This window comes from Monopterus albus, unplaced genomic scaffold, assembly GCF_001952655.1.
Source record: "Monopterus albus unplaced genomic scaffold, M_albus_1.0 scaffold13.1, whole genome shotgun sequence".
Classification (NCBI taxonomy): Eukaryota; Metazoa; Chordata; class Actinopteri; order Synbranchiformes; family Synbranchidae; genus Monopterus; species Monopterus albus.
The window spans coordinates 4,393,396-4,414,590 of NW_018127893.1; the positions used below are offsets into that span (position 1 = coordinate 4,393,396).

Genomic DNA, 21,195 nt, shown 5'->3' on the forward strand with positions numbered 1-21,195 from the left:
CCTTTGCTGTGACACTCATATATTTAACTTAGGTGCTGTCCATTTCTTCTGATCATCCCTGAGATGGTTCTACACCTTCATTTGAGTCCAGCTGTGTTTGATTATACTGATTGGACGTGATTAGGAAAGCCACACACCTGTCTATATAAGACCCTACAGCTCACAGTGCATGTCAGAGCAAATGAGAATCATGAGGTCAAAGGAACTGCCTGAAGAGCTCAGAGACAGAATTGTGGCAAGGCACAGATCTGGCCAAGGTTACAAAAAAAAATTTCTGCTGCACTTAAGGTTCCTAAGAGCACAGTGGCCTCCATAATCCTTAAATGGAAGACGTTTGGGACGACCAGAACCCTTCCTAGAGCTGGCCATCCGGCCAAACTGAGCTATCGGGGGAGAAGAGCCTTGGGGAGAGAGGTACAGAAGAACCCAAAGATGACTGTGGCTGAGCTCCAGAGATGCAGGCGGGAGATGGGAGAAAGTTGTAGAAAGTCAACCATCACTGCAGCCCTCCACCCGTCGGGGCTTTATGGCAGAGTGGCCCGACAGAAGCCTCTCCTCAGTGCAAGACACATGAAAGCCCGCATGGAGTTTGCTAAAAAACACCTGAAGGACTCCAAGATGGTGAGAAATAAAATTCTCTGGTCTGATGAGACCAAGATAGAACTTTTTGGCCTTAATTCTAAGCGGTATGTGTGGAGAAAACCAGGCACTGCTCATCCCCTGTCCAATACAGTCCCAACAGTGAAGCATGGTGGTGGCAGCATCATGCTATGGGGGTGTTTTTCAGGTGCAGAGACAGGACGACTGGTTGCAATCGAGGGAAGGATGAATGCGCCCAAGTACAGGGATATCCTGGACGAAAACCTTCTCCAGAGAGCTCAGGACCTCAGACTGGGCCGAAGGGTCACCTTCCAACAAGACAATGACCCTAAGCACACAGCTAAAATAACGAAGGAGTGGCTTCACAACAACTCCGTGACTGTTCTTGAATGGCCCAGCCAGAGCCCTGACTTAAACCCAATTGAGCATCTCTGGAGAGACCTGAAAATGGCTGTTCACCAACGTTTACCATCCAACCTGCCAGACCTGGAGAGGATCTGCAAGGAGGAATGGCAGAGGATCCCCAAATGCTGGTGTGAAAAACTTGTTGCATCATTCCCAAAAAGACTCATGGCTGTATTAGCTCAAAAGGGTGCTTCTACTAAATACTGAGCAAAGGGTCTGAATACTTATGACCATGTGATATTTCAGTTTTTCTTTTTTAATAAATCTGCAAAAATGTCAAAAATTCTGTGTTTTTCTGTCAATATGGGGTGCTGTGTGTACATTAATGAGGAAAAAAATGAACTTAAATGATTTTAGCATATGGCTGCAATATAACAAAGAGTGAAAAATATAAGGGGGTCTGAATACTTTCTGTACCCACTGTAAGAGTGACATATTTACTCATGTACAAGCAAGAAATGGCTGCAAACATAACAATTTTAGACACACGACATTAAATAAATAGAATAGGCAAATCATTATAGGGCATTATACAGGAAAACAAGTGGAGTACAGGGCTCCAACAAGCACGTATTTTTTATTACCATTATGCAATGACAATATTCACATTAGCAAATATTGACTCAACATAGCTATTCTAGCATCCTTAGCACCTGATTAGAACAACTGGGAAAAAAGGCCAACAGTAACATCACAGGCTATTGTACTGCAACAAAACAGAAGAACACATTACTGCTGTCTATGTTACGGTGTAATCTGACTACTGTCCAGTGATGAGATGGATACTATGAAGGTTTGGCCCTCATAATAAACAGTGATCATGTATATTGTGTAGTTGCTAAAAGAATGATTGCATGCAAAAAAATAAATTGGACAAATTAAGAGACAATATTATTTCACTACACATCACGGTACACTTTAACTACTATAATGCCAAATAAAATGAGAAGAATGGTTCACCTGGGTGGATTAGCCTCCAGCTCCTGCAGCTTCTCCTCCAGTTTGACCTGCATCTCCACCAGCTCATCATACTCCTACACACAGACAAGGCACACAGCAAGGAGATTCTTTATGCACCTTAATTTTATCCATGCATAGAGTCACTGCTACAGTTAGTTATCATATTACTAGTGCATGGGGGTGATACATATTGAAAAACTGAATACAAGAGTGAGCGATATGGCTGCAAAACCACAGATTCAAACTAAATTTCTTAAATAAAAAGGACATAAAATTAATATGAATGAAATATCAGCTGAATTGAATTTGCTCTGAATTGCACTGTATAATTTCTGCATCAAATTTTGCACCATGTATCATATGAATCAAATCATGTGAGATGGCGAGCTACACACCACTACTAATGTGCCAATATTTTTGCTTTACACATTTATGTTTATTACAAACAATGCTCTTAAAAGGCTTTAGGAGCTGGTGATGCCTTTTATTAGGTGAAGGTGCAGGCTTGTGCATGTGTGTGCAAAAGGTTCACACCCAGAGGGTTTCAGGTCATGTAGAAAGAACAAACTGTCTTGACAGAGAGGGCTGCCTCAACCTGTTCATCCATTCACCAAAACAAAACCAGCTACGACAGTGACACAGAGTCGGGTCAAGCCAGGCCCCGGGACACAGCTACACTGAGTCAAGAACTATTAATACCCCCAGGCTAGCAAGCTGAGACAGGCAAATACTTATATATATAAAATAAAAAAAATCCTAGCAAAAATATGCCCATAAATTTACCCCCTTACTAGCCTTAAAATGTTGCCATATGATGTCACATAAACACACGTGCACACACTCGCATCCATTCTGCTTTTGCTGAAAATGTGTGCGCATATCCACAGACCAAGGGCGTGATTCAAGGCCTCGAAGTTGTTTCACACACAGCGGATGGGTAGCAGACAAATCCAGGTCAGACACCAGCTGTATCTAAACCAACCAAAACCTCATTCTAAAATACACACACCGCAGTAGTGGAGGTGATTTGTCCGCACCAAAAATATAACAGCTGTACTCACTCTAATAATACATCCTACCAAGGCATTAAACCACTTAAACACAGCCTGTCTGGTTTACTTAGATAGCATGGCAATAAAACTGTGTGGGGCATCCACCCTGACCTGGCAGTGTGTAATCATCCCTTTTACATGCTAGGTCTTCTGCAGCACAGTGATGTTTTAGCAATTTATTTGATCTTTGTTTATGAAAAACATTATTTTTTAAAGCAAAAACAAAGATTGTGTCCTGCAAAATGTGCTGATTTACCTTCTGTCCTGTAGCGACACGTAAAATTCAACCCAGGGAATCTGATACCGCTTCAAAATAGCTCAAACTATAGCAACTAAAATCAGATGCTGTGTAATGCACTCAACACCACAGAACACATCTGGAAAGAGCTAGCTGTTAAACTGAACTGCTTTGTCTAGATTATTTGAAGTTGTGCAGTCTGAAGTGTAAGGAAATACAAGTATGCCCATGTAGCTTTTTTCTCTGTCGCTCCTTAGATTTCTGATGATCACAATTCTTTTGCTGAAGTAGTGTTTGAGCTCACTTTGCAGAGTGCCGTGAGGTCACGGTGCTTGCTCTTCACCAAGAACTCTGCTGTGATATCTCTGGGTGGTTTGACCTCACTGGCCTCTTTATACTGGTGATGGAGCTCCTTAACTCGCTCCTTAGTGGTCACCATCTGTGGGGGAAAAGGAAAGGCAGGTAAAGAGAGGGGGAGGAAGGAAGTCATGAGATAATGCTGGATGACAGGAAAGGCAGCAAGTACAGTCGCTATAATCAGCAACATGGCAAAGTTGTTAAAATGTAACCGACTTAACATACTTTTTCAACAGTATATAAGTTGATCGGTTTATTTGCCATCATACAAACATGAGAACATTTCTGAAAATAAATGTTCCACCCAGAAAGCAAAAAATATGATCTCCACAATTTTGATTTGATTTATTTATTCTTTCAAGCATGTAAAGACAGTTGATATGTCAACGCACATAATTTTACACATATCCAACAAATGCTAATCCATTATCAATGTGCTTATACCTAGTACATGCTTGAATAGAGTAGGAAGAAGTCAGACTTATCCAGTCCTACCCCATGACATCATCTTACCATCATTGGTTTGCAAGCAGTATCTCTAAATAGATAATTCTCTTCTACACCACACAAGTAATATACTAAGAAATGATTACAGATTGTTAACATTCTTACATAATTACATTCTTAGATAATTATCTTCAACACCACACAATTAATATACTGAAGAATTATTACATAGTGTTAACATTCATACACCACACCCACAATTGTCCATGTAATTAACCATTAAGCCTGTTCTTGCATATATCTTGATTGACACATACCTTTATATTTATGTTTAAACTCATCAATTCTATTACTATTTTTTATGTCCGCCCTTAAATTATTCCATAGTTTTACCCCACTTATGGAAATACAAAATCTTTTTTTGGTTGTACGTATAGCATGAATTTTTAAATTTAACTGACCCCTTAAATTGTATCCCCCTTCCCTTTCATTAAATAGTTTTTGCACAGGGATTCCCTGTGCAATGCCTTATGACTACAGGAATACAACACTGCAGGGTCATCAGTGGTCTCAAGTTGTGGCATACTTTCTTGACAACGTAGTTTGCTAGTTAAAAGATAAGGCTGGTGATTTTCTGTTTTTATTATTTTCAAAACATCCCATATAGAGACTAAAACCCAACAATGGATTTGGTGTACTCACAATAAATCAATCAAAACTTACAGTGAGCGATGCTACTGCACTGACATTCCTTTCTTGCGAAATATGTGGGGTATGAGATCACATACATGTGCAGCTGACTCCTACTTAAGACTATAAAAAGTAACGGTGGGTCTTAATATTCAGAGCTCTTTGAAGGAAAAAAAAAAAGATGTACCTCTCATTTTTTTCATGAGGAAGAAACACATCATCCAGTACAACCGTGTGGCTCACTCAAGTGTTTTTTTTTTTTTTTACTCTTTTTGGACAGGAATGGATGGCTATGGCACAGAAGAATAAGCTAAACCAGGTTCTGGATTAATTATGTTGAGCACGCTAAGTTCACTGTTGGCTTTATTCTCTAGTAACAAAAGCATACATAATCAACAGCCTTATCCTTTACGTCTTTATTATTACTCCACTCAGCTGTGATTTCCACAGTTAAAATCAAAATGGCAATTGCTTATTGCAGTATTAAAGCTGTTTACAGCTACCTCTTCCCCAAAGACAATGTAACAGCTGCTCACCTTGTTGAGAAGATCCCTGAGCTCTTCCTGTGTCTTTACAATCTTTTTCCAGTGTTCTATCTGTTCATCTTTTACATGCTTCTCCTGCAGCCTGCACAGACACAGACACACACACACACACACACACACACACACACACACACACACACGATTAGAATTAGTGGTGCATCTATATAGATGTCTTGTTTGGGTTCATGTGTGCAGGGTACATCCGTAAGCCTCTCCTGTGTGTACACGTGATATACACTGTACTCACTGTATGACCACCTCCAGGGCCTGTCCCAGAGAAACGGGCTTGTTGTTGAGGAAGTTGAAGTCCAACTGGTGGCTGAGGTAGGAGGTGGCCTCCAGCAATCTGTTAAACTCCTGCTCTACCATCTCATCTTTTTCTTTTGGCACCTAGACACAATCAATCACACGACAGGGGCATTGGGCCATGAGTCACACTAAATAAGCAGAGACTGAAACTATAAAAAATAAAGTAATTAAACAGGACGAAAAGCATGCCAGGCATAGTTCAGCCACAGCTAAAGGCTCGTATCGTAGTGACAATAAGCATCACACAAAAGATTTTCATGTTTAGTCTTGATGGTATTTATACTTTAAATGAGTCTATACTTCACCCTGTAACTCAATATCTATACCAGCCATTGACTGATTTATGTAAACAGAAGAAGCATAAATGACAGTCCCTCAAATGGACTTTCTCAAATGTCCCATGTCATGATGAACATGCAGTACCAGACTTAAAACTTACTTCTAAAATGTATTAATATGGACATCATGGTAGGAGAGCAACAGTTTTATAGAACAGGTCTTGGTGAAACTCCAGATTTTAAGTCGCACTTACTCTACCCCAACCATTGGAGTCCATGTAGTTGGATGTACAGACTGTTATGGCTATATAATAAAAAAAGCTAAATAAGATGTTTACTGTAACTGCCCTATTCTAGGTTTCTAGGACGATGAAGGTTTAACACAAACTGCTCATTTGTTTCTCTCTTACAGTTACATGGAGCAAATCTAAAATGGATGGCAACAAACTGCTGAATTTCAAAAGTGATTCAGAATGGGGTAAGGAATGTATTATGTAAATAAACGATACATACACTTGTGCACCGTTCACCCTTTAGTAGTTCACCATAAGATGAACATGGAAGAGGTTGAAAAAAAACAAGAAGGGAGGGGGAGAGAGAGAGAACATTAAGTAAACACAACTTTAACCTCAAACAGGTTTGCACAGAAGTACAACATGTACATTTCATTTGCCTTTTCCTGTGGAGAAGGAAACCAGTTACACATGATGTGGACGCATCAAGAGCCCTGCTGCCTAGTCTCTGCTTCAATGCAAGTGCCCTGAGCATGAACCTAAACATCCCATTGCTGCTGCTGCTGCCATTTGATAGACATAATACAAATCAGAGGGGAAAAACCCTGTTTATTTCCCATTTAATGACATTAGGTTATATCTGTTTTCTGTTCTGCTGTGCCCTGAAAGGACCTGGAGCTGTTGTTGAAGACACACAAGGGGAAGGAGTTAAATGAATCCACCATTCATTGGGTTTTGTGGTTCATGGAAAGCCAGATCTCTGCCTCAGGACAACAACAGGCTTAAAGAACAGCTATAAACCCAAACGCAGAGCACTTCAATTTGAAGAGGGAACTCTTGTTCATATATAAACATCTTCTGGTAAAGGAAGTAAACAACACAAGGTCCTAGTTTGAGAAATTTAGTTAGCATACACATATTGAAGGCAGCTGTAGCTACACTGCCCTGGTGGATGGTTACTGTTGAGGTTAGCTGTTTGTAAGTGAATGTGACCTGACGCAGAGCTAAAAACGTCAGAATGACTGAAGCAGGCACATATTTTTCAAGCATCAGCTGGTTAGATTAAATCCCATGCATGCCTCTGCTGCCACTAGCCTCTTACCAACTATCCAGCTGTAAGGACATTTCTTGGCTTTATGAGATAACCTGGGATTTTTGCAAATAACAATTTACAGAAAATGAAGCCTTTTTACAACTACAGCAAATATCACCCCAAAGGTATCTCAGGATTCTACTTGTTACATGACAATACCCTGAGGAGTTGAGTAGGGTAGGATAATGGATAAGAGGCAACACATTTTACTGAGATATTTCATTATACTCACAGCCTGGCCATTGGCTTCATACAGTGGACACTTCTGTTTGATCTTGGCCAGCTCCATGTTAACCTGCTTACTGATCACTGCCATGGGATTCCCTCCTGATTAAGCAAACACAAATTTGACAGCGATACAACACATCCATGGGCAATATCACCCTCTACCAGTGGACCTAAGTAACTGCAGAATCTCTGTGCAAAGAAAACCATTATCTGGCTCTGCGGTGACCTCAAATCATGTGCTACTGAGAACCATGTGCATGTTGTCATTCCAGGTAATTATAACACAAACTAATCATTTGCATCATGAAGATGTTAGTATCCATGTGGAATGTAAACGTAAAGACATTATACGCTAAGGATTTATAGGATTCTTTGATTTCATCGTGACAGTGACCTCAGTACTGATGCAAGTAAAAAACCTTACCCAGCCCTGTCACCACCATGGCTCCTAGATCAGCTACATAGTTGCCCTTCCTAAATGTAGCCACTCTACCTCCAACACGGTCCTGGAGAAACCGAGAAAAAAATTATTCTGTAACATGGTAAACCTGGGAAATCTAGAATTACAAAAAAAAAAAAAAAAAAAAAAAAAAAAGATAAAATTAAGTCTCTAGATTGATTATCAACTAAACATACTGATACCATAATGAATAGTGCTATGCTATCAATTATAAGAGTATATAGTAAATGTCAAAATGATTTATACATTTAGAAAATGTGATCAAATCACAAATATACCTGAAACACCAGATTAACAAAAACCATTTGTGACCTACCCTGGCCTCTAATACTGTAACATCCATTCCGAAGCTCTGCAGCTGCCTGGCTGCAGCTAGGCCAGACACACCTCCACCAATAACTATAACCTTCCCAGTTTTCTTACCTGCAACAACAAGCAGAGATTGCAGTAATTAGGTATCACTACCTCATTGACCATTCCAAGGTCAGTGTCTTGTAAGACAGCACAATTCTGTTTTCTAACACATTAACATTTGACTAATATTATTTTACCACTGCAATGAATGAAGTGAACTCACTGGGTAAAGGCTTGACCCTCTTATAAATGCCAAAGTTAATGAGACCATGCCTTTCTAGGTAGCTGTGTATCCTGTGGACCAGCATGGCATCACCTAAAAACAAGACAAACGCTCATTAAATCTCAACTTATGTATGATTGCTATCCTTATTGAGAAAAATTAAAATACAAAAAGACAAAAAAAATTATTTTAATTTGATGTCTCACTGTTGTATGGAGCTTCAAGCTGCTGTGCTGTGGCCTCAAATGTCAATTGGATCTTAGGGTTGTCCAGCCACAGTTGGAGCTGGATGAGGTTAATATGAATTAAGATACAGTAATGGATAGTATGTATAAAAACACTCAACCATTAATCCAGGCAGGTGTTTAGACTGACACATACTGTACGGTTGCGGATGTAGAGGAAGACCTTCTGAGTCTGCTGGGGACCACCGATGATGTCAGGGAAGCAGGCAGCCTCCTGGGAGGTCATACGATCATGAGGAAGACGGCTCTGGAAAGCAGCTCCTTCCACACCTAAAAATAAACACAGTATCACCATTCTGTTAACAAGGACTCATTTTTGTGAAAGTTAAAGGCCTTTTAGTGTCATTTAGGATACATTTAAATAAGAATATCAGGAGTTCTACAAAAAGCTTTCAAATCAACACATTTTAAGTTTATATTCCAAAAAAAATAAATAAACAAACAAAAAAAACAACACATTTCATTTCACTGTTTTGACAGGATGCCACAAGATTCAGACTTACCAGATGGCTCCTCTGGTTCGCTGTCATTCTCCTCCTCTACTGGTGGAGCTGGAGGAGGGATGACCTGCTTCCTCTCTTTCTCTGCTTTGGCATTCCTCTCCTCCTCTGAGTAATATTCGTCCTCCGACAGATTTGCCAGGCTCTCATCCATCTCGCGGTACTCCACCTGCAACAGTAGGCACAATAAAAGCATCATTAAAACCAGCATTACCATCTCTGATTAGTTGGTGTGATCCCATTTCACTTGAAAGTGCAAAAATCCTTTCTGGAAGTAAGAAACAAATATGATGAACATTACACTGAAAAAAACTATGAGAAATGATTTCTATTTGTAATTTGCAATGCTGCATTCAAGTGAGAAGCTGTGACTTAAAGATACACAGCAGTACTGCACATAAAGCTTAGATGATACATGCATTGATCCTTTAATCACACAAACAAATGGTCAGACTATATAGTGAATTCTGCCACTACCAAATACATTTTTTTGGCAAAATCCATCATTCACTGAGCATGCAGAAACTTAAAATGTTCACTTTCGCTCGCTTGCGTCGGCTTGTCCTGCGGACTTCTGCTGAGTCCTGGTCTGCCCCCCCAGGGCCTACTTGGTGGGGCAAAGGGGTGCCTCCAACTTCCCCACTAGGGGATGACCTCTCCTTCTTTTTGACATCCATAGCTCCTGCTGCTGAAGCTGAGGGACCAGTCTGGGCATCAGATACTGGGGCCCTATCACTTCCTGCTTGTCCAGCAGAAGATGAGGAGGAGGAGGAGGAAGAGGAGCCAGTGTCTGACTTCTTGCTAGACAGCATAATGGAGGATGCTGGAGGCCTCTCCTGAAAAAAGGGGAAGAGAAATTACATTAAACCCTTAGGTATGAAGCATACAACAGCCTGTGCTGCAATCATTTTAATTGAAATGATAAAATATATATATATACGGTATATATATATATATATTGCTAAAAAGAAGATGAAAATGATGACGTGTGGGTTGTGCATGTTGAGAGAAGAAAATGATTTATCATGTTTTGTTATTACACTTAGCATTACCAATTAAGAATATTACAGCAATTTGTTTAAAAATTACTGTATAGCCTAAAACAACAACAAAATCCATGCCAAATGGTTATCTCACTTTCTCACTAATGGATTTCAGACAAAATAGCTCATATTAGAAATTGTTCACTTTTGTTTGGAGCAGTAAATGCACCTGCTCCAACAGACTAACAGCAGTCAAAATACTGTCGAGCTTTGATACATCGCACAAAAAATGTGTCACCTGTATCACTGGATGATTTAAATAATGTTAACGGCGCATGGATGTCATGGTTTTATGAAATGAGGGCTCCATGGTACAGTAAACTTGTCTTGTTTTACCCATTTCTCCGTGCACCTGGTAACGTTAATATCCATTCAAACACTAAGAAATGAAGACAGAACCAGAAATATGGTTACGTACAGAACCGACTGAACAAAAACGGTGGCCTTTTACATTACATAGAATAACATTTAACGTAGCTAAAACCTTTGAAAACCAATTAACAAATACTCTTTTATAATCACGTGCAATATGCTTCGCTATGGTCCACCTGTTTGACAATATTTTTTAACTGAAAATATCCACTCGATAAAACCTGAAAAGACTGAAAATGTGCCCGTTTGGATCCTGGTGGTTGACTTGTGAATTTGAACAGTATAACTATTAATCAGAAACCGTTGTTGTGGTGAGGTTGTTAGTACCAAAACGGACAGTAGCGTTACGTCGTACTATTCTGCTGTTAGCGCTAGACCTAGCTAACTTAGCTAGCATCATTACTTTGTGTTAGCCGAAGGGCGCATTGTTCTTGACGGCGACTTGCAACACATCTTCCATTACTGGACTTATTTTTTTATCAATACTGCAGCAAAGGTTGTGAAGTAAACATAAATTTGAATCGCTTCTAAATGTATCTCCTTTAATTTATCTCACTGGACCATGCTACATTAGCTGACACCGCTAACAATAGACCGTGGCTAGCACCAACAATGGCACTGTAAAGTAGCAGGTGCGACCCAGTGAAAAAACACAGGCTCCACTCCCGAAGGGGTTTTTACTGATATGGAATTACAGATTATCTTCCCAGGACCAAGGGCCACGATTCTGAAAAATAAAGGTAAGCATAAAATACTGAAAATAACATTATTACCTCTTAGTCCTCTCAAGATGTCAACACAAAGACTGCACAGTAGCAAAAGCGCCTCTCAGTGTAGTCTTTCGTGATTGGTGGATCGAAAGCATTACTCAGTACTATTCAGCAAAACAATTGGTCCAAAATAATTGTCACTCTAAAAGAAGAAAAACATTTTTTATTCACGCTTGTACTACAATTGATACTTTTTAGTTGTATGGCATAGTCTTGCACAATGTTTTTCATAAGCATATCTACATTGTTTTGTGGTTTTAAAAAGAGGACAAAAATCTGGGTTGAAGTTTCCTTTTTGGTCTGGCTTGGGTTCAGCTATTTTGTTTGCATTTGTTTTCCTTGTACAGTTTGAGAAAAGACAACACTGATCCCAGATCAGAGCATTTCAGCTCTCCACCCATTAACATAGTCACAGTGACGTCAACTTTCGAAGAACAGGACGAACAAGAGCAGTGGGGCTAGGCAGGTAAAGGTGATCTATTCAGCCGCGCCTTTTTAAGGAAGCTTATCGAAGTTTTGTTGACAACCCAAGTTTCTCCATTTTAGCGTGTAAGTAACATATAATTCAGATTTAAATGTTTATGAATGTATATGTTTGTGCCTCAGCTAACAGTTTCTCATAAGCAGCGATTTAATATAGCATAATGTTTAACATGAACGAAGTCAGTCCTCTGCTTTGCGTTTTTGCTCTTGGCAGATCTGGGTGTTGCTGGAAGTTACATTTCAATATTTTTGTCTGATATTAAGCTTTTAGAGGTGGTTGGATAATGTGTTTAAATAAGGTATATTACCTGTTGCAACCTTATGCAACGCCCTATATTAAATCAAACGGAGTAAGACTAAAAGAAAACGAAATGGGTAAGTCTTTGTTGTCAGAGCAGGGAAAAGAAAGGCGCCTTTATCTAGATTACTTTAGGGAATGTTTCATATGTTTGGTTATTTTATAATACACTTAAAGAAAGTTAGCCTACATACTAAGTCCAAACTGGCATGCTGATCAACAGTCTATCCAACAGAAAAAAAAGATGGTGAAACAAAAGCAGGAGACAGCAAACCAGCCCGACAACACCGCCTTCACTCAGCAGAGGCTTCCGGCATGGCAGCCAATCATCTCTGCTGGCATTGTCATCCCAGGGTTTCTCATCATAGGTCTGGCCTTTATTGGCATTGGTGTAGCGCTCTTTGTCACTTCGCAGAGCATCCAAGTGTTGGAGGTATGATTGTGACCACTGTCTTGTGTAATGCTGAGAATTTTGTGTCAAAAGTCACAAGCAAAAAGAGGGGAAGAGGAGAACAATGTTCCAAGAGTCTGTGTTTTCAGTTTTGAGATGATATTTTTGCTATGTGAACAACTGCTATCTATTCACAGACTTAAAAGATATCGTACTCCTGTGTTTAAAAGGTGTGGTGTCAGTAACAATGAATGGAGATAGGTGTATCCATAAATAATTAATAATAGCCTGTTTTGTGTTTTTCCCCACACAGATGGACTACACTGGGGTAGACAAAACATCACCATGCAATAGGTGCACTGATCCAAATGTGAAGAGCTGTTTGTGCCAAATGGACTTCTCCATTGACACTCTGTTTAAGGTTGCAATGTAGCTTTGTGCACAATCACACACAAATTGTTGTCATGTTGAACTCCTGCCTCTGATCATTGCCTGTGTTTTTCTGATTTTGCTTTCCTCCTCAGGGGCCCGTGTTCTTTTATTATGGGTTGTCCAACTACTACCAGAACTTCAGAAAGTATGGTGTGTCTATAGATTATAACCAGCTGTTTGGAGACCTGTCATACTTTACTGTGAGTTAATGACAAAGGATATTGAAAAACCTACACACAGAACACTGGTTTAAATTTCAAAGGGAAAAATAAGAGCCATATGTGCTCAATGAAGTTATAGTTGTACAAACATGCTAAGTTGTTATTTTGGTCAAACATGGGTGCGGGTTATATATTTATCAGTGTACATTTGTTCTTAAAAAAAAAAAAAACAACTGTTTCCTCTTTCTTGAAGTCTCCTAGTGAGAAGTGTTCACCGTATCAGTATGACAATAACAACAATCCAATTGTACCATGTGGAGCAATGGCAAACAGCATGTTCAGTGGTACGTAAGGGCAACTATACCTCAAAGAAACTGAAATTAAGTAAATTGACTGTGTCAATTAAGTATTAATTCTTGTTTGTTTGATTTTAAAGACACCTTCAAGCTGTTTCAGATCGTCAATGGAACAAACAAGGAAGTGCCCTTGGATGGAAAAGGAATTGCTTGGTGGACAGACTCCAACATAAAATACAGAAACCCCTCTGTCACACCTCTGCAGATGGCCTTCAACAGTATTAATTTCTGAACTTGTTATTTTCTCTGTTTAAGTCATACAGTGATACAGACTGTGTTTAATGAAGGGACAAGTGGGTATGCGCAAGGCATTAATAAGGTGCAAAAAGGTTGGATGATAGTGTAAAAAATGTGTTTCTTAGTACAGTAAACAGAAGGCTACAGGACTGTTAAGAGGTCTCGCAGGGGAAATCACATTATAAATCATATTGTGGTTAATATAAAGTAACATTTGACAACCATGTTGGCTGATCAAAAGTTTTTTTGTTTTTTTACCAGACACTGTGAAACCGTTACTTTGGGCAAATCCTGCTTATCAGTTGGATCCCGCAGATGCTAACAACAATGGTTTCATCAACCAAGATTTCCTGGTGTGGATGAGGAGGGCAGCCCTGCCAAATTTCAGAAAGCTGTATCGACGAATCACTAGCGGGGATTATACACAGGGTCTGCCAGCTGGAAACTACACCCTTCAAATTGCCTACAGTATCCTTTCATGTGTTACAGTGCTTAAAAGAATGCAATAATTGTACTTGGATCCTATTTTGTCTTTCTCTGGCAGGCAAATCAATTCTGTGTAACTATTTGCATTTTACTTGTTGTGCAGATTTAATTGATAGACTCCAACATCAAAAGCCAAAACACATGTTCAGCATATTGATACTCACTCTGTAATAAAATATGTACCCTTTTTTTTGCTTACTAAACATCTTTCAGTGGTCAGTAATGCCAGAACAAGGTTACATTTGAATCGGGAACATGGGAACATTTATAAGCATCCAAACTGAAATGGCGACGTATCATGTTTTGTTCAGCAGTTTAGACAAATTTGCTTACCAGCTGGGGGTTTTGTCCTGAACACAATGTCTAAGGAGTTCATGGAGGTGAGAAAAATCAGGCAAATTTTCTGACATAAGTAAATGGCCTAGGCAAATAAATTTTCACAGTGACCTTTGAAAGTCCTCAAAGAGGACATTTGCAAACTCACCCTGCTGAGCTGCTCTGGAGCTCCCCACTGGTGGTTCAGGGTGGAAACATCACCAGTACATTCCCTCTTTGTTATTTGTTTGCTGATTAAAAAAATTAAAGCTTTAATTGCATAAAGGATCATACCACTGTGTTCCCAAGTTTAAATCAGTTAACTACAAGTCATGGACAGTATACTATATTCTAATTGTTACCAAGCTAAATGTGATATCTGTAGCTTACAGGCTAAAACATGAAAAACTAATAGTTGTCTTTGATTTTATGTATTTAATACTTCATTGAAACTATGAACATGTGTATTTTTTGTTTTCTAAAGCTTGGTGTTTTTATATTTGTGATCATCCTTAACATTTTGTTCCTCAGACTATCCTGTTCTGAGCTTTGGGGGCAGAAAGACAGTGGTATTCAGCAATGTGTCCTGGATGGGTGGCAAGAATGATTTTCTGGGCATCGCTTATCTTGTGATTGGTTCAATGTGTATCATCATGTCCATAGTTATGCTCATCGTCTATGCTAAATTCAGATTCTCCGAGGAGGAATAATCACCTGTCCATGAATTGTAGCTGGAGTTTACCTACTTTATTAACAATGTTTTTCCTCAGTGAGATGATGAAAGCACAAATCAGCTATCACATGAAGGTGGGGGGGTGGGGTGGGGTGGGGGGCTCTCCTGTGACTTTCGCTGCCTTTTTCCTGTCTGTTATCACTTTGTGAAACAGGGCTTGATACTGAGTTTTCCCACTGACTGCAAAATAGGAACTGTCTTTCTGGACACTGGATATTTCTAATCTTTGTACATGTGGTTTATCTGTAAGAACATCTATGAAATTAGGCCCTTGCTCTTCTGAGTGCTGCACTGCAGTCAGCCATTCACTGCCAGCAGAACAGCTGTAAAAGTATTGTCTCCAGCATCTCATATTCAGTAGGGAAATGTCACTGTTCACAAGCCAAGTCCAAAGCCATATAATGTTAAGTATATGGTACTGTAGATTTCTGCTTTCTTATTTCTACCAAGATAAAGCATCCACTATCTAATCCCGAGAGATTCGGGTAGTACTAGAGTGAAGGCTGAAAATTGTATGATGAAAAGAGACATACTGTACATTTGGTCCTTTGTAAATTATGAAATGAGCATTTCCAGTGAAGTAGCTTAGTTTATGCAGCTTTGTCATCTTTCCAGTACCTGGGAATGAGTATTGTAGGGTCTTTTCCTCAGGCTTAACAATGACTAGTACTGTATTTCTTAAACTTATCTCCATTTTCAGTCAGTGCAATGTTTAATGTTACTTAATTCTGTAAAATTACTACTGTAAAATTATATGTGTGTATGTATGTGTATATATATATATATAATTTGGGAATATGGTGTAGAGGCAATCCGATCATGTTGTTTTCTGTATGCAGTTCATTCTTTAGAACTCATATTGTATTTCATGTTATTTATTTAATAAAACAACAAAACATTTGCTCCTTCTTGTCTTATTAGAACACTTTAGTACCATGCTACGTATATATTTCGATCATTTTTATTCTGTTGGATCCTATACTAAAATGGGGTTTCCTGTATCAATGAGCATTCACCCATCAAATGATTTTGTCATGACTACAGCTGGGGTAATTTTCAGGTCTAGGATGACATTGTGCATTGGCCTTCACTAAAAGCTCAGTTCAGAGTACCATGTCCAATATTAAATGCTAATTGCAAAATATTTTCAAGCTTTTGTAGGTCAGCCTTCTCAGCTGGCTCAGACTCCAAGTACACTTATATTCTTCACAGTTCCAGTGATTCATTTTATACACATGTAGAAGTAATAATCACGGTTTATAAGTTCCATAAATATATACATTTAATTGATTATTAGCAGGTATGAGTCTGCAAAAAGTGCAACTCTGCTAATGCCAGTCAAATTGTGGCAGAGGTTGTAAATATCTTAGGGAAATTATAATTTCTTAATAAAATAGCGGACTATTACTCAATTAGTGCTACTAATATGAAATGGTTATCACTTCGTTCTTAACTTTGTTGTAGCTGTTAGCTAATGAGAATATATGCAGTACCCGCATCAGACAACTCCCTTTCTCCCCCTATGGTCATACACCGTTACGACAAAAAGAGAAAAACATCTGATTCGTTCCACTGAGTTGTGGGTATTGTAGTTTTCGGTGAATATAATCCAATGTAATACTCATCGTTTGAACAACAATTACCAGAATCCTTTGCGCAAATAAATCTTACACTACAGACGCGGTTACGGCGTTTTAGCTGCAGTCAGTCTGACCAGCTCTGTAGATTAATATCCGGCTTCGTTTTTTTTCTCACCGTTACACCGCGACCGGTCGACAGCGACCGCTTTACAGAATGTCCGACGGCGGGGGTACGGAGGAAAATTCCGGCACCATGGAGGTGTCGGCCGTTCAGACGGTCGCTGATACCTCAGTGCTGCAGAAGCATATTAGGAAACTCGTACCGCTGCTCCTGGAAGATGGCGGCGAGGCTCCGGCTTCATTGGAAACCGCCCTGGAGGAGAAGAGCGCCGTGGAGCAGATGAGGAAATTTTTGGCTGATCCCCAAGTTCACGCCGTCCTGGTTGAGAGAAGTGCACTCAAAGGTACATTTAGCAGAAGTGCTTAGCTACCTATTATGATTAGAATACCAGTCTTGTATCTTCAGTGTCATTACGGAACGTGTTAAGTACCAGCAAAATGGTTTTAAGCCCCATGTTAGCAAGCTACGTTGTCTAACGTTATATGCGAGCTAGTAGCCTATTATTTGACAGCTAACTAGATAAATTGCAAACTCAATTCACCATTACATTGTTATATAATAAATCAACAGCGCCACAGGGCGTGGAAGTAAAAACGGCTGCTTTCAAAGAAACTGAATCCTTTGACGTAAACGTGTGTAGTTATTTTTTATCATGTGGATCAGGCTTGCCTTGATTTTTTTTTTCAGGCAAGTTATCTCTGAGCTGCTTGCCCTTTCTAATAAGTACCCAATCTTGATCTCTGGATAATTCACGTGACCAGCCACTGCGTTTGAGACTAGGTTTTGGTCATTCTGGAAGGATTTTGTGTGAATGCATCCGAAACCACCCTTCATCCTTTTACTCTGCTGTGACCTCCTTCCCTGCAAGTGTGTGTGTGTGTGTGTGTGTGTAGCGGAGCTCCGCCCTTTGTCAAACAGATAGATAGGCACACACTGGCTGGCTGTACTTAAGCACTACAGATGTATTTCGGAGGAAAAAATGAGCCAAACTAGAAAACGCAGCAGCATTTGGATGCACTTCAGCTAAAAAAAAAAGAGAAACGGCCAGCCATTTTATGAAGTACTCTTGGAGGTGGACTTCATTTGTTGCAGTCTTCTCCTAAAGGAATAGGTGTGGCTGTTGACAACAAGAACACATTTCCTGTAGATCACTTCTTCTACTGCTATTCCAGTCATCCTACTGCAGCATTGCCCATTGTACACAGATGAACGTAGCTGTTGTCCAAATAATTTATTTTTGCCATTAGCAGCAGAGTCATGTAGTTTTCCTTGAGCAGTCATCTGCTGTTGCCTAATACACGTTGAACATCTTCAGCACAAGCCTTATCTTGACTCTGAGTGATTGATATGGTGGTAATTAAATGTATGTATGTTTCTACATAGAGGAAGTTGGTGATGAAGGAGAGGAGGAGAAAGAGTGCATCACTTATAACGTCAGCATTGACATACGCTATGGGATCAAGTCCAACAGGCAAGTTAATACATCCAAAACTCTGAACAGAGGTCTTCTTTTCAACTGTGTGATAGAATGAATTTATGTAATGCCATTTGAAAAGACTCTCCTTTTCTTCATATAACCATTTAATATATTGGTTTATTTTAATATATCCAAATCAGCTTCCACTTCTGTTAAGTCTGAGCAATGAGTATATTCACCATTTTTTGTGTGCAGCTTGGCTTTGATCAAGAGGACAGGAGTCATCGATGCAGACAAGCCCATATCAACTCAAGTTCGAGTTCTGACCTTGAGTGAGGATTCTCCCTATGAGACACTACACTCTCTCATCAGCAATGCTGTTGCTCCTTTCTTCAAGTCCTATATCCGTGAGTCTGGGAAGGCAGACAGGTAATTCTCAGAATGTATCATATTTTTGATGCTTTCAAAACCTTCTGTGACATGAACTGAGACTAGAACACAGCATTTAGTAGTAGAAGTGACATTGATGGAAAATTCATCCAGAGGGCTTAAAATCTGTCTTCACCCTTTAGAGATGGGGATAAGATGGCTCCCTCTGTTGAGAAAAAGATTGCCGAGCTGGAGATGGGTCTTCTCCACCTGCAGCAGAACATTGAGATTCCTGAGATCAGCCTGATCATCCACCCCATCATCACAAACATTGCCAAGCAGTGCTATGAGCGTGGGGAGAAGCCCAAGGTCACTGACTTCGGCGACAAAGTGGAGGATCCAACCTTTCTTAACCAGCTGCAATCTGGAGTCAACCGCTGGATCAGAGAGATCCAGAAGGTAAGAGGCACTTCCATATTTTTTTATCTTAAATGGTAACAAATGTGATACTTGATATAATAAAAGGTACGTATATGGAAAAAATAGCTTTCTCTAACTTAACCACCACATACTCACCACTAGGACTCTTCTTTTGTCAGGTGACAAAGCTTGATCGAGACCCAGCTTCAGGCACAGCCTTGCAGGAAATAAGTTTCTGGCTGAATCTTGAAAGAGCCCTCAACAGGATCCAGGAGAAGAGAGAGAGCCCTGAGGTTCTGCTCACACTGGACATCCTGAAGCACGGCAAACGTTTCCATGCTACCGTCAGCTTCGACACTGACACTGGTGAGTAACAAATATTTGAAATTTAGTTTGTGTAATTGATGCTTCCTATTCTGGCAGTTCTTTTAACAGACGTTGTTCTTTCCCTCTACTTGCACAGGTCTGAAACAGGCTGTGGAAACTGTCAATGACTACAATCCTCTGATGAAGGACTTCCCTCTCAATGACCTTCTCTCTGCCTCAGAGCTTGATAAGATTCGCCAGGCTCTCATGGCCATATTCACTCACTTGAAAAAGATCAGGAACACCAAGTACCCTATCCAGAGAGCACTGCGTTTGGTAGAGGCCATCTCCAGAGACTTGAGTTCCCAGCTCCTCAAGGTGTTGGGCACCAGGAAGCTCATGCATGTTGCTTATGAGGAATTTGAAAAGGTTGGTGTGGTTGTAGTACATGCTCACTTTAGTTAATCAGAATATTATACGTCTTCCTAAATGTCCTTTACACTTCTGTGTGCAGGTGATGGTGGCTTGCTTCGAGGTGTTCCAGACCTGGGAGGATGAGTATGAGAAACTCCAGGTGCTTCTGAGGGATATTGTGAAGAGAAAGAGAGAAGAGAACCTGAAAATGGTGTGGCGTCTGAGCCCTGCCCACAGGAAGCTCCAGTCTCGTCTCGACCATATGAGACGTTTCAGAAGGCAGCATGAGCAGCTGAGAGCTGTCATTGTCCGTGTGCTGAGGCCTCAGGTAAAACCTTTTTTTTTTTTCTTCTTCCTGAATCCACAGTGGCTTCACTTGACCTGACAATCATATCTTGAATCATGATCATGTTTTCTTTTTGTCAGGTGTAATAGAAATTGTCTTGTTTTATTTGCATTTGATTGAAACATTGTTCCTGTAACTTTGTCTCCAGGTTTCTGCTGTGCCGCAGCATGCACCTGGAGAGACAGTTGAGCCTCAAGACATGAAGGTAGCTGGAGTTCTTTTTGATGCAGCTGATGCTAATGCTATTGAGGAGGTCAACCTGGCATATGAGAATGTCAAAGAGGTTGATGGTCTTGATGTGTCTAAAGAAGGCATGGAAGCCTGGGAAGCTGCCATGAAGCGTTATGATGAGCGCATTGACCGCGTGGAGACCCGCATCACTGCCCGCCTACGTGATCAGCTGGGAACTGCCAAGAATGCCAATGAGATGTTCCGCATCTTCTCCCGCTTCAATGCTCTGTTTGTGCGTCCCCACATACGTGGTGCCATCCGGGAGTACCAAACGCAGCTCATCCAGCGTGTGAAAGATGACATTGAGTCTCTGCATGACAAGTTCAAAGTGCAGTATCCTCAGAGCCAAGCCTGTAAGATGAGCCATGTCCGGGACTTGCCACCTGTGTCTGGGTCCATCATCTGGGCCAAGCAGATTGACCGTCAGCTGACTGCATATATGAAGAGGGTGGAGGATGTTTTGGGAAAAGGCTGGGAGAATCACGTGGAGGGACTAAAGCTAAAGCAGGATGGTGACAGCTTCAGGGCTAAACTCAACACCCAAGAGATATTTGATGACTGGGCTCGCAAGGTATGGGACTGATCATAGACGTAGTATTTGTAAATGTTATTGATTTGCCATTTTTTCTCAAATATTTTACAATTGTTCTAGTTTTTGCCTGTTACATTGCAAGTTTTTTTCTGTCTTGTGATTTTT

At 40.2% G+C, this 21,195-nt stretch overlaps 3 protein-coding genes and 1 long non-coding RNA gene across 12 annotated transcripts in view; 3 read left to right on the forward strand and 1 right to left on the reverse strand.

The window, feature by feature from the left end:
• Window positions 1–5,423, forward strand: part of LOC109955012 (uncharacterized) — a 21,825-nt gene extending 16,402 nt beyond the window's left edge. Inside the window, exon 4 of the long non-coding RNA XR_002274212.1 lies at window positions 5,391–5,423. This is a non-coding gene — a long non-coding RNA (uncharacterized LOC109955012). The remainder of the gene's footprint in view (window positions 1–5,390) is intronic.
• The window catches only part of kdm1a (lysine (K)-specific demethylase 1a), a 14,929-nt gene extending 3,418 nt beyond the window's left edge, over window positions 1–11,511 (reverse strand). The window contains exons 1-15 of one of the 5 annotated variants that reach the window (XM_020590757.1): window positions 11,406–11,495; window positions 10,597–10,639; window positions 9,748–10,053; window positions 9,221–9,386; window positions 8,854–8,987; window positions 8,679–8,757; window positions 8,473–8,565; window positions 8,212–8,318; window positions 7,860–7,941; window positions 7,440–7,534; window positions 6,395–6,412; window positions 5,542–5,684; window positions 5,286–5,376; window positions 3,560–3,694; window positions 1,966–2,039 (exon numbers count right to left, since the gene is read on the reverse strand). In XM_020590757.1, the coding sequence (XP_020446413.1) occupies window positions 1,966–2,039; window positions 3,560–3,694; window positions 5,286–5,376; window positions 5,542–5,684; window positions 6,395–6,412; window positions 7,440–7,534; window positions 7,860–7,941; window positions 8,212–8,318; window positions 8,473–8,565; window positions 8,679–8,757; window positions 8,854–8,987; window positions 9,221–9,386; window positions 9,748–10,053; window positions 10,597–10,632 (1,559 nt within the window). In that variant the 5' untranslated portion in view covers window positions 10,633–10,639; window positions 11,406–11,495. Of the gene's footprint in view, window positions 1–1,965; window positions 2,040–3,559; window positions 3,695–5,285; window positions 5,377–5,541; window positions 5,685–6,394; window positions 6,413–7,439; window positions 7,535–7,859; window positions 7,942–8,211; window positions 8,319–8,472; window positions 8,566–8,678; window positions 8,758–8,853; window positions 8,988–9,220; window positions 9,390–9,747; window positions 10,054–10,596; window positions 10,640–11,405 lie in introns of those variants that run through there. The other 4 variants (XM_020590759.1, XM_020590758.1, XM_020590762.1 and 1 more) reach the window with 4 other exon arrangements.
• tmem30b (transmembrane protein 30B) lies at window positions 11,036–16,166 on the forward strand. 5 transcript variants are annotated; one of them, XM_020590764.1, is made up of 9 exons: window positions 11,036–11,372; window positions 11,750–11,951; window positions 12,407–12,616; window positions 12,888–12,995; window positions 13,099–13,206; window positions 13,421–13,511; window positions 13,604–13,741; window positions 14,022–14,228; window positions 15,093–16,166. In XM_020590764.1, the coding sequence occupies exons 3-9, from the start codon at window positions 12,428–12,430 to the stop codon at window positions 15,269–15,271; spliced, it is 1,020 nt and encodes a 339-aa protein (XP_020446420.1). In that variant the 5' UTR covers window positions 11,036–11,372; window positions 11,750–11,951; window positions 12,407–12,427; the 3' UTR covers window positions 15,272–16,166. The 5 variants fall into 5 exon arrangements, with proteins under 5 accessions (XP_020446420.1, XP_020446419.1, XP_020446422.1 ...); XM_020590763.1 differs by having other exon boundaries at window positions 12,419–12,616; window positions 15,093–16,165; XM_020590766.1 differs by having other exon boundaries at window positions 11,750–11,874; window positions 12,419–12,616; window positions 15,093–16,165.
• A 799-nt stretch (window positions 16,167–16,965) lies between these two features.
• dync1h1 (dynein, cytoplasmic 1, heavy chain 1) overlaps window positions 16,966–21,195 on the forward strand; it is a 28,578-nt gene continuing 24,348 nt past the window's right edge. The window contains exons 1-8 of the mRNA XM_020591140.1: window positions 16,966–17,338; window positions 18,379–18,466; window positions 18,668–18,841; window positions 18,985–19,240; window positions 19,381–19,567; window positions 19,665–19,936; window positions 20,022–20,249; window positions 20,416–21,069. Coding sequence (XP_020446796.1) covers window positions 17,089–17,338; window positions 18,379–18,466; window positions 18,668–18,841; window positions 18,985–19,240; window positions 19,381–19,567; window positions 19,665–19,936; window positions 20,022–20,249; window positions 20,416–21,069 — 2,109 coding nt within the window. The 5' untranslated portion in view covers window positions 16,966–17,088. The remainder of the gene's footprint in view (window positions 17,339–18,378; window positions 18,467–18,667; window positions 18,842–18,984; window positions 19,241–19,380; window positions 19,568–19,664; window positions 19,937–20,021; window positions 20,250–20,415; window positions 21,070–21,195) is intronic.

Bases quoted from the DNA above. Each gene is read 5' to 3' on its own strand.
- tmem30b (XM_020590764.1), top strand. From the start codon at position 12,428: ATGGTGAAACAAAAGCAGGAGACAGCAAACCAGCCCGACAACACCGCC. The intron at 12,617-12,887 runs GTATGATTGTGA...TTCCCCACACAG, and splicing joins AGAGCATCCAAGTGTTGGAG to ATGGACTACACTGGGGTAGA. The intron at 13,207-13,420 runs GTGAGTTAATGA...TCTTTCTTGAAG, and splicing joins GAGACCTGTCATACTTTACT to TCTCCTAGTGAGAAGTGTTC.